This window comes from Neolamprologus multifasciatus, chromosome 10 (genome assembly GCF_963576455.1).
Source record: "Neolamprologus multifasciatus chromosome 10, fNeoMul1.2, whole genome shotgun sequence".
NCBI lineage: Eukaryota > Metazoa > Chordata > Actinopteri > Cichliformes > Cichlidae > Neolamprologus > Neolamprologus multifasciatus.
Window position 1 is genome coordinate 24,969,521 of NC_140448.1, and position 18,126 is coordinate 24,987,646.

Here is an 18,126-nt window from a genome sequence, read left to right on the forward strand (position 1 = left end):
AACTTTATTGAGCGATTCACAGAAGGCAATATAATATAATATAATATAATATAATATAATATAATATAATATAATATAATATAATATAATATAATATAATATAATATAATATAATATTGTTAAAAGAGTTGTTAGAAATATTCGAATAATAATAATAATAAATAATAAAAATGTATCAATGCATTTATTTATTGAATTACAGTTAATTAATATCATAAAACATGTTTTTGTTACCATGAGCCTTGTTTTAAGATTCTTTTCATCCAAATGGTTAAAATAAATGGCGACACTTTTTTCATTTGATTTGCCTTTATTTGTCCATCCATTACATTTTCACTAGAATTTGAACATTTTATTTTAATTTAACATTGCACTTTGTGTGCCTTTGTTTGAATATAAAATTTTCACTTTATATTTTCAATCTTTGATATTTATATTTTCAGTGTGAGTAACAAAACAATTTCCCTCTGGGATCAATAAAGTATTCTGAATCTGTTCTCCACCCTATAAACGACTTATAATTTTTTATATAAACTACTCAAGCCACACATTACACTGGATCACCCCGTTTTTCTGATTAATATAACAAGCCCATGTCTTGGTCTGAAAGACTGGAAAATAACTGATTAATGTTGTTTAAGGGAATATTATTTATTTTTTTTGGTGTTGTTTTACAAAATATTCATTCTGACAGTCTTAAAAAAATACTAAAAAGGGCACAGAGATTCAGGATGTCTTCTATTAAAGCTACAAAAATTAATCCAGACTGCACAATTGAATTAAGATACTTAAGGCCTTATTTTATACCCAAATCCTCATACAGAAGCACACTGTAATCAAATATATGCCTTTATTCAAAACAAGTTACAAATTCTGCAAATCCTGAGGATTATTTTGATATGCTTTGACTTTCTGGGGATTATAGGACGCTCCAGACTTCCCCGCTACAACTCTGGAAAAAAAAAAAAAAAAATCTGTTTGTGAGGATCAAATACACCTTCAGTGGGCTGCTAGGATGGACTGAGGAATAAGCTAGTTTTTCTTCCCCAGTTTCAGTGACTTTGAAGGTTATTTTTATCACTCTGACAGATCCGAAGAGGTGGTTTCACCTGTGTTTTCAAGATGCCGGACATCTTGCTCACACTTCTTTCAGTTAGTTGTACTTAAAAGGCACCTCACAATTTACCTTCTGCTCTGAAGTCAAATCCTCTTATGGTATTTGCACTGAATTGTACACCCACGTGAGAGTGCACAGGTGTCAACTGAGGCCTAATTTTTAACTCTCAATAGCAATGCCATTAGATAAAGTTTTAAGGATTTCAAAGAGGAGATTTTCAAAGATTTACTTTGGATGTAATAAGCAGAAAAGGAATTTTACTGCAACGCCACCCTCTGGGAAAATATTACACTTTTAACTTTTTTCACAGCAGAAATTTTCACCTACCACAGTAGGAAAAGCAAAGGTGGACATTAACATTAGTTTGTGTTCAAAGTTTCACAGTGAGTTAGCACAGACAACACCTGGACTTGGAAATGAAGCACCCAAACCGACAGTGGCCATTAGATGTTAAAGGGACTGTTAATCTGTTCCTTTTTCCACATAGTGACTCTGAAGAACTATGAGACCAATTTCACAAACTATGACAAATCAAACACAATCACAGCACATCAAACTCAGAAGTCCAAATGTCTCAAATCAAACGAAGCACTTCCATAAAAAGATACCTTTTATTAAACTGCATGCAAATCTCATCTTCACAGTCCAGATCATTAAGAGGCAGAGGTGACTATGCAAACAAATGATTAGCAGAGTCTGACACTGTCACATTCAGAGTGTGATTTCCTGTTATTTCTGTTTAGTTGGAGGGGGCAGCGAGCACAGCGTCCAGGGCACTCTGAGCCTCTTTGATCTGCTGCTGCAGTCTCTGCTTCATGGCCTCGTTCTGAGCCTTCTTCAGCATGTCCTGCATGTCTTTGATGGCAGCCCGGTAGCCCGGAGCGTTGTGAAACACTCGGATAGCCTTGTCGCCACTGCACACCAAGAAGCGTCCGTTAATGTCAAACCTAAGGTCCGTAATCTCCACGCTGTGGACACCGTGCATCTCCTCCTCCAGCTTTCCGCTGGCAGCATCGTACATGGCCACGTTGCAGCCATCGCTGACGGCCACCACCCGGCCGTCTGGAGACAAGGCCACCCGGCTGCCTTCAGACGAGCTGCAGGGAACGGTTTTCAGGAGGTAGGGATCCTGCTGCTTTTTGTACTCCACGTCCGTGTTCCATAGCTTCCACGTGCCGTCTTTGGAGACGCTCACCATCCTGAAAAATGAAAAGAAAGTATTACTGCTTAACACAGCAGGCTTCTTTACTCTCAGCTTAACGTTTATATGCCATTTTATGTTGTCTCAGCTTATAAACAACCATTTATTTTCCATCTCAAATATTGCAGCGTATTACCTGCGAGAGTCGTTGGAAAAGGCAAATGCGTGGACTCCAGCAGAGTGGCCCTTCAGGTCAAAGGCTCGCACCACCTCTCTGAAGTCTCCTCCTTTGCCGAAGCAAACCTCCCACACCTTCACATCAGGAGTGAAGCCGCAGGACGCGACAAACCTGAGCAAATAGATGAAGCAGGATCAGAGCTCCCAAAGAGTGAAACGCAATTCAAACACTTATTTTTATTTCGATTTTTATTTTACTGAATGGAATTTAAAAGTAAAAAACAATATGAAGAAATCATCTTACATGTGGGAAAATTACTTTTCAGACCTTTACTTTTCTCAACAACAGTTTAAAGCAGAAGAACCTACAGCTCTTACTGTAAAACATCGCTTATAGACACTTTTTCTGTTTTAATGTCATGAAACAGTAAAACAATAAACTTACAGAGTAGATGTATATCATTTCTAAGCTTTCAAGTGTAAGCTGTGCAGTAAATAAGGAGTGGGACTGACCTGCCACACGGGGAGATGGCAGCATAAGAATTGGTTATCTGGTTCGTGTTGATAGAGGCCAGCACCTCTCCTTTCAGGTCCCAGATGTTGACACAGGTGTCGGTGGAAGCACTCATGATAAACTTGCCTGTGGGTGAGAAACACAATATCAGCCCCATAAACTGGTGACAAATACTGAAAAATCAATCAATCAATAAATAAGGTTTTAACAGATGTTTCCCTTTTTTGACAGCTTTCTTTTCATGTGAAACTAGAGTCAACTTTTGTTGCTTGTTGGTGGGTCGATTTTTTTTTTAAAACAGTTAGGTTGTCAAGAGGATGACTAACCCAAAGACTGCACAAATAATCAAAGAGATGGAGCAGATGAATAAAAGAAACATTAAAATAAATTTACTGATTGTTAAATACTAAACCACAAATGATTTCACACACTTTCAAAAACCCAGCTGGTGATAAAAACAAACCCAGCTGTGTTAACTGCGTTACTAGCCGATACTATAAGTAAAAACTTTTAAGTTATTTCGGCATTCTGTACCTGTCTCTGCGATGCCAATGTTGAGGATGGTGGCCTTGTGCTTCTGTGGGAAATCCTCGGGAGCAGCTTTGAAGCTCATGGAGCCGTCATCCTTCTTTGTCATTTTGAAGATTCGTATGCAGTCTCCGTTGGCCAACCAGGTGATAAACGCCCTGTAGAGAAAAGGAGAAAATCAGTAAAGGAGGCGGCGCTTGTTTCTGAAGATTACCTCACCATAACTCTGGCTGTGTACAGTGCTTTGAAAAGATATCGGTCCACTTACTGATTACTTTTCTTCATATTTTACATGCTTACATGTTTCAGATCATCAAACAAGTTACTTCACAAGTCTTTTCTAAACCTCTTTGACCTGGTTTATGTTAAACTTACACTAGCTCTTGTGTACAATTCACTTTCCTTAGGAAAGAGAAGAAATGCTTTATGTCAGTAAGTGTAGTTAAAGACCTGGAGTCAGGGCTAAACCGGACCAGCGTAGCGTGATCCAGCTCCACATTGGCTCTCAGACACTTGTGCTCGCGGTCCAGGAAGTCCTTGGTGCTCCAGATCCGAACAGTGCGGTCGTCAGCACAGGACGCCAGGTACTTCCCGTTACTGCTAAAATCGAGGCACGTTACATTTCCACTGTGGCCCTAAAAGGCACATGGAAACAAATACACACATGCTGAAAAATGGCTATGGAGAGGGTGCAAGTGAAACCTTGTTAAATTATTTCAGAACAACTCACTGAGCTGAGCTGCATCCAGACCAAAACAAAAGCAACTTGCATAACCTACAGTGACTTAAAACAAACCAAACTCCAGTCTCTTATGAAAACTCTTCCTTGTCCTTTGAGGCTTTTACAATGTGTGTGCTTGATGATTGTTTCAGTTTACCTTCAGAGAGGCTGCCAGCAGCGGATGGCTGAAAGTGTGTTGTGTAGGTTTATCCTTGCGGCCACGCTGCTTCTCCTGCTTCTGCTTCTTGGATTGGGAACCCTTCACAGCACTGGCTTCAGCTGGAAGACACACAGGAAAAACATGACCATTGATGCCCACTAAGACTATTTTAAAAGGATATATACAAACTATTACTCAGATGGCTAGATATCAGGAGAATAAGCAGTTCTACTAATTGGAACTTTGCTGCTTTGATCACTGGCTGCCTCAGTCTGCATGCCAAAGTATCCTTGGGGAAGATAGTGAACCCCAAGTTGCTCTCCGATGGGCTCATAGAGCATAAATATTAGGTAGTAAGTAATTAGGTATAGGAAAAAAGTGCTTAATGTTAATAAATCTTGTAGTACAAAGCACTTACAAAACAGAACCAGTCCATTTATAATGCTATATGTTTAGCATTATATAGCATATAACATATCATATAGAATTTGTAATTTTGCACAATTTCTAACATAAATATAAACAAAAAATATATATTTATTTTGTTTTTTAGGTTTCCATTTTATTTCTTTAATTTTTATTATAGGTTTTTCTATTATCATTATTTAATTAAGTTGCGTGGTTTGCGTGGTTGGTCTTCTGTAATTTTACTAACAATATAAGTGTATCTAACTTTTATAAGCAGTCTAACAATAACAATGTACTCTTGTGAGCTGCTATGAATCAGTTATCTCTGGGGAAAAATCATTGATGGATAGTTCTTGTTTATGGATCTTCTTCAACAAGCCTGCACATTAGCATGTATGTCAAAGCCCAGTCATAAGGAAAAGGATAAGAACATTAAAAAAAAAGTTTTATTTCCACACATTTCATTTTAGAATAAACTGTTGGTTATGCTATTTCTGAACATGATGTGGGTGTTATGAAGCATTAACAAACAGCTAAAAGATAATTGATGTGTAATTTTCCAATCCTTGGTATCATGACAATCCACCCCCACCAAAACTCTGGAAATCAGGGAATTAGCTCTGGGAGGTTTCTATTCACTGCATGCAATAATGTTAACAGAATGTGGAAAAACACTCTCAGCATGATTATTATAGTGAACTAAAATTAAATTAAAAGCCAAGAAAATTGTGGAAATAAGCTATACGACTGGAAACTAAGAAAATGAAAAAGTAACCAAATTTTTTTTTTTTTTTTAAACGAATTACTTAACTTCCTCCTTGAGTATAAAGACATACACATTAGGTTAACTGGTGACTCTTAATTGGCCATAGGTGTAAATGTGAGTATGGACAGTTGTCGGTCTCTAAGTTAACACAGCAACAGAGTGGCAACCTGTCTGGGATAAGTGGAAGAAAATGGATGGATGTGATGGATAAAAATCTAAACTAAAACATCCAAAATAACTCAAACTAACCTCAAAAGAAAAACAAAAAACAAAACCCATTTAGACAACACAAAACTATAATAAGTTACTATTAAAGTGATTAACTCCAAGGTTATAAAAATTATGCCGAGGATTATTACTGTATTATTAGTCAATTATAAACTTTGAATCCTATTACCTGGAGAAAAAATAATAGTCGTCTTTACTAGTCCAAATTTTAATTTCATTTAATGTAAATTCTTCTTCAAACATAGTTAAACAGACTCAACATCAGATGAATGTGCTAACCTTCCTCTGTTTTATAACTTTTAAGTACTATCTTTATACAGTGAGCTATTCTACTTTACGCTGTAAAGCGCTTTGGGGTCCTTAGGGACTAAGTAAAGCGCTATACAAATACAAGCCATTTACCATTTCCATGTATAAGAGTCTTAGTGTTGCCGTTAACTACTGTCACGTGCTACAGATACCGATTTGTCATCAATGAAGCGTTAAAAAAACAGGCAGTGACTCGACAGAAAGCAGTGCACCCATTGGTCTGTTAATGTGACAGTGACAGCCAGTCAAAAGTTACCGTAGCTTGTACTTCTAGCTCTGAGTTCGTGTTAATATCGTTGGCACGGAGCTCTTTTGTTGAATGAATCAATTACCGAGTAAGTGAATGAATGAATGAATGAATGAATGAATGCAGTATGACTGACTTGCCGCCTTCTCCACAGTCTCCCCTTCTCCAGCTAGCTAGAGTTACGTTAGCCTGAGTGGCTCTTACCGGCAAACTCTGCTGCCTGCTCCGTTTCCTCTCTTATTTCTTCTTTCCGTCTGCCCACCGCTAACGCAACGAGAATAACTAGTGCACCCAGTAACAAAGTTAACGCGGCCAGAGCAGCTATCTCCATGTCGACACCCTTCTGCCACGTATTTTGCAACGCTAACGTCTCCTAAACTAACCCCGCACGACTGGGGCACCGCGCATGCGTACTAATAGTACGCTTCATCTAAGGCTGCGTTCACGTTTACGACTGCAAATAGTAAATACGAGAACCCCCAGCCCCCAAACATTTCCCATATAGTTTATTTTAAATGTATAAAACATTCTGTTTCCATTCAGTTTGGCTTGCATGATTTTAACAAGTCGTTAAAAGACAACTTAATCTCTAGATTATTCGTTTTCGGTTTTTTCTTAGTTAAAACGGCGTTACCTAGCGTAACTGCCATAATTTTTCACATTTCCTGTTTGGGTGCAGTCATGAATGCAGCACAATCCGGGTATCAAACCGTCTCTAATGCCACCTAGCGGACTGGCGTGTGTGGAATGTTTGAAAACTTTTCAGGAGAAAAGTTGGAGCCATGCTTCCACGATGTTTACACCAAATTTATATCCTACCATCTGAATGTTGCTGCAGAAAATCAGGGCTCACCAGACTTTTTCAGGCAAACTTTTTCACAGTTTTTACTGTCCATTTTCTGCGATCCCGTGTGAAGTGTATCCTCTGTGTCCTTTTCTGAGCTGACAGGAGTGGCACTGATTGTGGGTTGTCTGCTGCTTTAGCCCACCTACTTCAAGGTTTAACATGCTGTGCATTCAGAGATGCTCCTCTGCATTCCTGTGTTTGTAACAAGTAATTAAATGAGTTTTCGGATCAGTTCAAAGTTGTCAGGCATTTTCACCTTTCAAAGTTTCTTAAATTACCCATCCCCATGCTCAGTTGAACTTCATTTTGACCATGTCTACAAGCCTAAATAAATGTGATTTAGATATTTGCATCAAGTATACCTGAAAATTTAAAGTAAAAGCATGTATTCTTCAGAAAAGTAGCCATTTACTGTTCCGTGGCAAGTGGTAATACTTCCAAATATGCTTTAAAATGCATTGTGATTATTTTCTGAAAAGAAATAAAATACAAAGTTTGGACTTGTATCTAGTCTGACGTTATATTGAATCCGATTTCAACTCCAGCTTTCTTGAAATTAAATCACTTAAAATTATTTATACAGTGCCCAGTAAAACACTACTTAGATCTCTCGGAGTATGTTGGATATCAATTCTTGACATTCTTGTTCTGTAAGCAGCGTGTCATTAACAAAGCATTTTTCCAATGTGTTTCATGTTTTTGGCAGGGGAGAAACCAGAATTTAGAAGAGAAACCCACAGAAGCTTGGAGAAAAAATCCAGACTCCATAAAGAATCACTTTCCCTTCTTGCTCTGCTGTGAACATCATACAACTAAAAGTAGAAGAAAAAAAAAAAACTACTATCAGAAACTGTGCATTTGGAGAAGTTTGACGCCTGACGGGGTTTACTTGTTCATAGAGTGAACAAATTACTTGAAACTCTGGCCAAGTTTAATATGAGGACTATTGTAACAGTATATACATGACAGAAAATAAGAACAATCATAACAGGTCCTCTTTAACTTCCTGCAACATTACTAAGCAATACTTGTATATCCACTACAAAAACAGCATACTGCTAATATACAGTATGAAGTATAGCCTCCACGTCTTGAGAAGAAAATTTGGCGATCTTTAAAGGTTTAATGTGGAACATCCACAACTCACATTTTTATTTATTCAAATTTGACCATCCAAAAAAAAAAAAAAAAAGAAGAAACAAAGACAGACCCCCCCCCCCCCCCCCCCAAAAGAAAAGAAAAGAAAAGAAAAAAAAATCCCAACTGGTAACGGCTCACTTTTCACAATAAGAGGTGATTATTACTGAGAACAGAGATCATTTGAATAAAACAGCCGACATCAACTGCTTTACTGTCCATGTTTGCTGCACGCTCAAAAACAAAAATAATAATAATAAAAACAAAAACAAAAATCCCTGTATCGCTGTGAGAGATCCAATAGAACAGACTGTAATTTTTTAGTAAATCTGACATAAGGTAGCAGTGACATTTCTGAAGTGGGGATAATGTGTTGCTGTGCAGATATTTAAAAACTCACCATTTATCACAGTTACATGTGCATTAACAGCAGGTAGGCTGAAGGTAAAATGTAACTGATTCTAGCAGATTTGTTACGTTTCAGTGAATTAACAAGGATTCAGTGCCTGGGCGCAAAGAGAGGTAGTCTGGCACAACAAACACACACACAAGCACACTCTCATCTCAAGATTCTTTTCACAGGGAACAAGCTGAAGAGTTGGCTTTGGTTTGTCAGCGCTAGTCGAGTACTCATCCTACTCACATACTGACCTGCTAATTCAATCAGTTGGCAATCACTATCAAAAAAAGGCCATCCACAGGAGGACTCTGGGAATGCTTGCAATGACAAAGAGTACGAAACAAGAACACAAGGGTCTGCACAAACTACGTTAAGACATTTACTAAGTCACCCTTTTAAGTGCAGAAACACATTATTCATTTACAGGGTCAGAGAGCCAATTAAAAAAATAATTTAAATGCAAACTTTACATTTACACTGCAGTGTTGTGTACCTTATCTGAATTGACTGTGCATTTCATCCCATTCAGACTCAGTCAGAGAATGTACTCAAATATTCAGGTAACATACAAACCAGCGAGCGTTTCACGTAAAAAAATAAATGTCTGAGCCGCAGCTCCACCTTTAGCTCGACTCAACTTTCTCCTTAAGACGAACCAATGGGAGTGTCCGTGTACGGTAAAAGGAAAAAGAACTTTGGATATGCTTATGTTCAGCATCTATCAAATAGTCTTTTCTCTTTCTTCAAGTATAGTACATCATTGTGGTTTCTCTCTCCTTACTGCTGCATTCCCTCACTGGGTCATGGACTCAGTAGGCTAATGTGCTCTTTCTAACTCGTCTGCAAACTTCGGGCCAGCACAACCCACTGGAGGAGGAGAGGGAGGAAGCAGAGGGCATGGTGGTAGCCTGATGGGGTGGGATGTTGGGCTTAGAACAGAGCAATGTTAGCCAGGTTAGCCATAGCAGCAACAGCTGGAGTCCTCCGAATGCGTTGTTGGAACGACGTGGCAGGCTACTTCTTCCTGTTGTGTTGTCGCCTCGCCTGCAGCCTCTGCCGTGCTCCGGGTGTTTTCGATCCCGCTCCGATTGAGAAGGAAGGAGTTGCTGGAGATCCTAAACAAAATAAAAAATATGGATATGTAACAATTTCTGCTACAAAGTATCCAGTTCTTAACAGTGGCATCAAATTTTCAAATTTCAAAACTTCCTCTTAATTTCATCTAAATTAGGATCAATATCAGGTCTGACAAGGAATTCTTATAGTGAGGCAACATGCTTTTAAGTATTTGGCTCCAATAAAATTCCCATAAGCTTGCCTCAAGCCCACCTTTAATAACAGAACCCATGTGTTTCCACTTTGGTCTCACAGCAGTAGATAAACAGGCTAAATCCCACTACATTGCAATGCACAATGCTACAGTATAGCATCCTATTACCAACAGAAGAGGTATAGAGTAATTTAACAAATTTATTAATAAAACTTTGTAATGGTGCTGCTCTCTCACTAAATAAAATCAGAAGACTAATTTGTTTAAATCACTGGGTTACAGCTCCTTGAGAGCAACAACATTTTAAACATCTAGCCACACATCCCTACTGATGCCTCACCAAACTGAACAGCATTGAAGCCTTGGAGTGGAGTTCCAGGACTTCCAAAGGGAATTGGACCTCCAGCAGCACTCTGGCCAAAAGATGGTGTTGACGTTCCTGCAGGGAAAACAGCATGCAACTTCAAACACCCAACACCTAAAATTCTGATAGACCAACATAGTAACCTAACCACAGAGATCTTTCTGTCAGTGTGGCACAGTAGGAAACCAGCAATCACACATAAGTGCAACCATACAGCGATGTAAACAAACAAAAATGCAGCCCACCCTCCCCACCACTGAGACCCATTAATTCAACTACTGGTTATGTTTCACATACCAATCATTTCAACTAATTCATTTACTGGTAATCAAAACTAAAATTATTTTAAGATATTCGCAACAGAGAAAATTAGTGTAGTGGTTAACATCTTTGCCTAACACGAGAAAGATCCCTGGCTTGAGACCAGGAGGAGACACAAAAAGGTCACCCGGAGTAAAATCTGTGCCAAATCAAATGTCTGGTGTGATAAAAACCCTTTCAAGAAAGGGAACAGCCAAAAGAAATAGCTAGCCAACATTACATTCATTGCTTGAACCGATCTACAGGTGGGCTTAAGACATAAGCAAAACAACAACAGTCTTAATTCCTTACCAAAAGCTGGTTTGTCTGTAGCAGCAGCCCCAAAGTTGAAGCTTCCCATCTGTGGTGCAGGATTATTGGAAACTGGTGTTCCAAACTGAGGGCACGGCATTCCAGAGCCAAAGTTAAATCCGCCGGATGCTGGCTGAGCTGGTCCAGAGGGAGCCGGCTGAGGAGCTGCACTGCCAAATCCGAAGGTGGGTGTGGAGGAGCTCTGAGCCTGGGTTGCTGCACCGAAACTTGGTGGAGCTGAGGGTGCAGCTGAGGGAGCGGCAGTGCCACCGAAAGCAAAACCAGCAGTGCTGGCTCCAAATGCTGGTTTAGCTGGGGTCCCAAAAGTGGCTGCTGTGGTGGTAGGAGTTGCCCCAAAGTTGAAAGGAGCTGGGTTAGGGTTAGAAGCAGGTGTGGATGATGCTCCGCTGCCTCCAAAAGTGAATGGCTTTGGCGCTGCTGCTGTGGAGCCAAAAGTTGTCTGAGCTGCTGGGGCTTCAAAAGATGACTTTCCAAAGTTGCAGGTTGACTGTGTGGTAGCAGGAGCAGCAGTGGAAACTGTGTTGCCCATGGCAAAGCCTCCAAATGAAGCAGTGGTTGTGTTCTGATTGGGTGCTGCCTGGCCAAATGTAAATACTTTCTGGCTGGCAGCCTGAGCATCTGGCTGTGTGGCACCAAATGCAAAGGTACCCTGGCTGGAGGTTGTGGTTGAAGCAGTAGCAGGTCCTGGAGCTGGGGCCGTGGCTGCTGCTGTAGTAGTGGTAGCAGTTCCAAACTGAATGGTTCCGACAGCATTCTGAGCCTGATTCAAAGCTGAGTTGGTGGTACTTGTTGTAGATGTTGTGTTCCAGTTTCCAAAGAGGGATTTCATAGCTGGCTGTGGAGCAGGCTGTGAAGTGGGAAGGGAGCCTGTGGATGTGCCAGCTGTGGTGGTTGTGGTGGTTAATCCAGAAAACAGAGATGGGCCAGCTGTGTTGCTGCTTGTTGATCCACCAAATACTGAGGCTGTACTGCTTGTGCTTGAAATTGTAGAGGCTGCCTTTGCACTTGCAAGGGATGGAGGCTGTCCAAAGCCAGTAGCTGCATTGGCATCTCCAAAGATGGGTTTGAAATTCTGGACAGGTGGTTTGCTTTCTGAAGCGGATGTAGCTGAGGTGGTGGTGGTGGCGGCGGTTACAGCAAAGATGGGCTTAAAGCCTGAAGCCATTAGTGGGTTGGTGTTACTGACTGATGCAGAGCTGCTGGCTGGGGCTGCAGTAACAGCAGTTGAGTTAGATGTTGAGGAAGCAGAGGAGGCGCCGACCTGGCTAGCCACCCCAAATAGGCTTACCATAGGTGGGGTGCTGCTGGCAGCCTGGGAGACCTGACCCAGCAGGACCTGAGCAAAGGCTGAGGACTGCTGCACACCCGCAGAGGAGGACTGGGAGACTGCAGGGATTTGTGGGGAAGCCACTGTTGTTGATGCCTTCAGGATTGAAACACTGGGTTGTGCAGGTGTGGTTGATACAGACACTAAGGGCACATTGGGAGGAAAAAAACATGAGTGTACAGAACAAAGAAATTAAAGGTAGTCAAAATTAAATCAAGTGAAGAGCAGTTGTACCTGAACTTGCACTGGTAGCGGATGTGGGAGAAGGAGCGCTAGCTTTCTTCAAAGCCTCCAGCAGTGGGTTGGGGGCTGCAGGCACTGTACCGGCACTGCTCACTGGATTGGGATCCAGGTTAATGACTGGGGTGGCAGAGCTAGATGTGGGCAAGGGAGCTGCCAGAAGGCTGCTCAAGGTTGTGGTGGAAGTCGTAGCAGTAGCAGTAGAGCCAGCAGAGGGGGCAGGCAGGGTGGAAGTGGTGGCTGAGGGGGAGACAGTCTTCTCAGGCTCTGGATCTAAAAGAAAGAAGAGGGTCACAGACATGCTAGGGCTCATGTTTTCCCTCCATTTTGGTTGAAACACATTTATGTAGATTGACTTCTTTCACAATGGCTCTACAGTGATATAGATATATTTTATACATATCTCCATGCGATTTTTCTATACACATTTCTGTACATTGTTAGCTGTATATACAGACTTCAGTTGCTTATGTATATAGGACCACTTTGTGTCTTTGTTTTATATTTTATATTCCCCTCACTATAAGAGCTGTGTAACAACAAAATTTCTCATCCGTGGGATAATAAAGGTTTATTCTTTTCTATTCTATAAATAGATTAATCTATAAATATCTATAAACAGATTGAACTGAATGCAACTTACCAGGTGTCTCCAGGACCTTCTGTATCTTACTTATACCAGCCTTTTTCTCCTCATCTAGATCTTTAACAGTAACTGTATAACCCAGTTCAGGAGGTGGGGGCTGCAAGGAAGCATAAGGAGAGACTAAAAGCACTGTAATGGCTAAGCACGAGAACAGAGGTTTCTAATGAGACTGCAGTAATCCTTACCAGAGAAATGTGATCATCCCGGTTGCTGGACACCAGTTGAATCTTCCTTTTTCTTTTCCCACTACCACCAGAGTCTGACGAGGTATTGAGTTGGACCTTGGGCAATGGAGCCAGTTTGACTGGAACATCATCATATAAGGCACAATAAATAGAAAGCAATTTAATGTCTCTGAAGGTTTTTTTTTCTTTTAAGTCAACTGCATTCATGTTAAATTTTTGGGGCACACAGACTGAACACTGCACAAATCCCAACTTGTTGTTCATTCCTTCAGATCCACTGAATGAATGAACATTTGCCACAAGAGAGAGAAAAAAAAAAAAAAACTTTCTTGGGATGTTTCTGGAAACCATTTTCTTAAACTGAGTAATGAGGGGTCAAACTGGCTAATCAATTTCTCTAAAAGTAAAGAAGCAATCTGAATTAAGCACAATTGAAATGATAATGCTCAAACGCATGGGTTTGAGACCCATTTGAAAACTCTGATAATATTCTTCAACAGTCTTAAGAGTTAACTTAAAAGTAGAGGGCTACTAAGATAAACCCCATGCCTGAAAATGGGTCTTTAGGGTACAAGTGAATGAGTTTCTGGGATAAGAAATGACTTGGGGAAATAAAGTCTAACTAGCATTACCTATGATCACTTCCCAGCAAATTAGCTCTATGGATTTTTAATTAGTAGTAGAACTTTTCAGTCAGTGTTGCATAAATCTAAATAATCTGCTGCACAGAGCTGCATTTCTAGGACAGATGAACCCCTACACAACACAGCCACTCAAGGTATGACACTCACAAGAGACGAGTGTGTTGTCCATAGACGTGTGATCTGACTTTGCAGAGGATGCTGAGCTGGGAGACTGCGTGTCGTCCTCTCTGGAAATGAAACTTAAGGTTACAATCCACAATACTGGATTAAATGTCAACAACTGATCAGAAACCTAGCAGAGACACACCTGGGTCTTTTTGAGATGCCCTCTGGAGTCTGACAGCGAGATGATCCAGGGCTGGACAGAGGGGAGCTGGGTGCTGACGGCTTCTTCCACTGTGAAGGGAAAACAAGATTTAGAGTGTCATAGCTCCACTGTTTCCTCTAGAATCCTGTGCGTCCTTTAATGCAGCAGAGAAGAGTTACCTGGTTGAGACCCAATGAAGAGCTGTAGGAACTCTGGATGGCATTTCTCCTGGTACCCGGGGTTCCTCTTGGAGCATGAGCTCCACTGCCAGAGCTGATTGAGGATGTCCGAGACCTCTTCATAATGGACTCCTCAGTCACTGAGGTCATCCCTCTTTTCAGACTTCCTGGCCTGGGAAAAGGAAAGTATTTCTCTTAATGCACAGGTAGCACCACACTATACTTCACCCTGCACCACAGGCTTTCATAAGACATGATCTAACTGCATGAAAAGTTTAACTTACTTAGGAACCAGCTGTGATGGCGTGCCATTGGGCAAAAGGGGTTCAAAAGCAGAGTGTGCACTTCCACCGCTGTCATTACGTCTTAGGAAGTAAAAAATTTATTAAAAAATAAAATGGAAAAAACCAACAACCATTTATTATTTTGAAATATAACAATAGAGAAAACCTATGTAAAATGTGCTGTGTTAGGTTTTAGTGATATTTCCAATTTTTTTGGCATCCTTCAGTAACTCAAAACTGCATTTGAGCTTCGGTAATGTATTTATAGAAGACTTTAAGGCCACATTTGTATGTGTGATCTGTATCTATTCAAATTATTGGGGAAAAAAGGGAAGCAATGAATACAGCATTATAATGCAGATGTTATATGCATTCATAAGAATGCCTGGCCCCATGTGGGAGTGTATATTTTGTTGAAACATTACATTAGAAGAGTGAGCTTTCCAAGTGCACCACAAATGGACTGGGAAATGGTGTTAATAGGAAAAAGCTATTCATCCATTCTGTTTGCAGCTGTCCGTAAAGCTAAGGGAGCAAGACAACTAAAAGCATCAACAGGCTGTTTTTCTGTAGCCTTGCTAATAACCACACTATGCATTACCTACAGACTTTTTATGTCTTAGGTTCGCTGTGTGAGTACAGTAAGTTCTTTTTTTCCAGTCTATTTTTTTTACAGTTATTTCAGTTTAAATGTTTTTATACCTACTTTTAGTTTACTATAATAACCTTACAGCTATCAGACAAAAAAAAGTGTCGCCAAGCTATATAAAATATATAAAGCTTGTCAGCATTCATGTGCTGCCTCATACCTTCTTTTGCTTTTCTGCTCAGTTGTAAAGCTCCTGTCCTCGTCGTCCACTTCTCTCTTGCGGCTTTCCTTCAGCACCTTGAGGACACTCTCTCTGGAGCACGGATCGGCAGGCGCTCTGGGGAGAACGGCATAACTCAAATGGTCCATGCTGAGAAAAAAAAAGAAAGAAAGGTAAACAGCCATTACATACGTTTTATCAAAAGGGTTTTGACATTAATGTTAGAGTTTAAAGAGATCTGACTCAAGCTGATGATCTAGACTGAAACACTGTAATGCATAGATTGCGCAGAGACCTGGGGGAGCTGTAGTCAGGCCTGGCGATCTTCACTGTGACAGGACTGAGGGCAGCCGGGGAATTGCGAGGGCTGAGGATGTTTTTCTTTCTGAAACCATCCCATTTGACAGGAGGAAGTATTCCCACTGACGAGACACCCGGCTGCTGCAGGGGGTAGTGGCGCTGGGGTGTGATGGTGAACCTGCTTGCTGCTCCCGGTGTCTCCCTGCAGGACAGAACAATTAGAGGCCAAGGCAAAATGAAGGGTCTGAAAGTCTGCTTTTCGTCTGTGTTTTTGTAATCCCACAAATGGCCATAATAGATTTTTCTGGGAAAACCCAAACATATAATACTCACTAATATTACAGAAAACGTGAACTTTTGTTCCTGTCTCTGATATTTCATGTCAGATACCATTTGTCAGTCTCTATAATGGTTGGGGCGATAGCGGAAATAAATCCCACTATCAGGTAAAAGTCTAATGCTTTCTAAATACATTACTACATTGCCAATACAGCAAACCTGCTAAATATGCTTTTCAGCTCTAAAGTAATTTATATGGCCAACAATTCAAGTTTTCTGTCATAACTGTTCACAGATTGGAAATGCGGGTACTATATTAGTAGTAAATTACTGTAATGAGAAACTCTTGCACATGACATAACCTGTACAGATATATACGCATAGGGTTGCAGTAACGTGTAGCACATTTGGATAGCTGTGTGGAGCTACAGAGATCGCTCTGACGACTCGAAGGTTAGTCATTAAAAACCGCCAAGCTGCACCTTTAACCTTTTGAATCTCAACAACTTAACCGCCTCCATTCAAAAAGACCGGGCTGTATTACGCCGGTAAAACCGTGATGTGATTGATTTGATTTTAGCCTGAACATACCCAGCAAATGAAAGCCTTCTGTTTGGAGTATAGACGGCGTGGTTGGGTCTGGCCAGCTTTTCCCGGAGCTGCTCTCGGGGATTTCTCACGGCTCTCCGCCTCCCCGAGTCGGCGGTTGGGCTCTCCGGTTTCCCGATGTAACTCCCCATGAGAAAATCCCGGGGGCTAAAAAGAAAAGACTCGCTTGATAAGGATTCCTTTCGATAAACTCCGCTTTCAGCGAGTCTTTGACTTAAGTGTCCCTCTGATTCCCGGAGCTCGGCTCTGTTGCTGCCGCTGCTCTTCGCTCTCCCCCGTGCGGGTACCGAGACGCCGGTCGCCTCCCAGCTCCACAGCCAGCGCCGCAGTACGGCCGGAACGTTTAGCCCACCCCGAGGATTCGGGCCTAACCTGGCGAGAAGCGGTTCTCCGCTATGATAATAACAGACAATACAACAAACTGCAAGAATTAAGGTCACATAAAGAAAAGTGGGAATATAATAAAAAGCGAGAGTAACTAGGCCTAGAGCAGAGAGAAGCAATAAATGTTTTTCTCTAGGAGACATGGCGGCAACGCGCCGCCGGAGGACCAACTCTCCATCCATCATGCTGTTCTTCCGACATTACTTCTTGATTTTATATTTGTATTTACGCGCATTAGCGCCATCTACCGAGGTGGGGCTGTTAAACGCCGCCAGTGTTACTGCTCATAAAATTAATCTTCCTTTTGCTGAACCTTGGACAAATGTAATGTGAACGCTTGTGAAAAATATGTATTTTTTATTTTTTGCATATTGGTCAACACCTTAAATGTTCAGATCATCAATTCAATTTAATTTTAATTTAATTTAATTTAATTTATTTAGAACAGTGCATGTTAATGAACATAAATGTAAAAAAATTACATGAATGTAAAACATACCAGATTATAGCCAAGGGCTAATTTCCATCTGGTTGTCCATAAACATTAAAGACAAAGATAACTGGAGTAAACATAGCATAGCAGTTTGTGAAGGGGATCCTGATAATAGTTTGGGAATGGTCAGGGATGAGTCTTTCCAGGGTCTGATGTGGGAAGTCAGTGCCACAGGTCTGTAATCCCGGGGGCCGCTTGTGACGTCTTCCACACTGGGACCCTCTGCGGGCTCAGATTCACCATGAACAGTTTAATGAAAGATTCCACAAAGCTTGGGGGCACAGGCCTTGAGGACCAAGGGGACTCCCCCTGTCTGGTCGAGCAGACTTCCCTGAGTGGAGTCTTCTCTGTTCTCTTTGAACCTGGTCACGAGCGAAAACGGATAGTGTGGGAGGGGTGTCAGGATTTTCTCAAGATTTTATGGTGCAATGTGGAGAGAGAAAGAGAGTGAGTGGCTTGGCTGTGGATTGCAG

At 41.1% G+C, this 18,126-nt stretch overlaps 2 protein-coding genes across 2 annotated transcripts; both read right to left on the bottom strand.

Annotated features, from left to right (window-relative positions):
- Positions 1–290: 290 nt before the first annotated feature.
- tbl2 (transducin beta like 2) lies at positions 291–6,726 on the bottom strand. The gene is made up of 7 exons (XM_085175286.1): positions 6,521–6,726; positions 4,356–4,477; positions 3,928–4,112; positions 3,484–3,635; positions 2,949–3,075; positions 2,455–2,607; positions 291–2,316 (listed from the first exon to the last, which is right to left on the bottom strand). Exons 1-7 carry the CDS (start codon positions 6,645–6,647, stop codon positions 1,857–1,859), a joined length of 1,326 nt encoding a protein of 441 aa, XP_085031412.1. The 5' UTR covers positions 6,648–6,726; the 3' UTR covers positions 291–1,856.
- Positions 6,727–8,076: 1,350 nt separating this feature from the next.
- Positions 8,077–17,382, bottom strand: pom121 (POM121 transmembrane nucleoporin). The gene is made up of 13 exons (XM_085175284.1): positions 16,759–17,382; positions 15,884–16,090; positions 15,589–15,738; positions 14,780–14,860; positions 14,496–14,667; positions 14,317–14,405; positions 14,157–14,236; positions 13,366–13,484; positions 13,178–13,277; positions 12,529–12,807; positions 10,947–12,437; positions 10,311–10,409; positions 8,077–9,815 (listed from the first exon to the last, which is right to left on the bottom strand). The coding sequence occupies exons 1-13, from the start codon at positions 17,343–17,345 to the stop codon at positions 9,715–9,717; spliced, it is 3,555 nt and encodes a 1,184-aa protein (XP_085031410.1). The 5' UTR covers positions 17,346–17,382; the 3' UTR covers positions 8,077–9,714.
- Between the last annotated feature and the right edge of the window lie 744 nt (positions 17,383–18,126).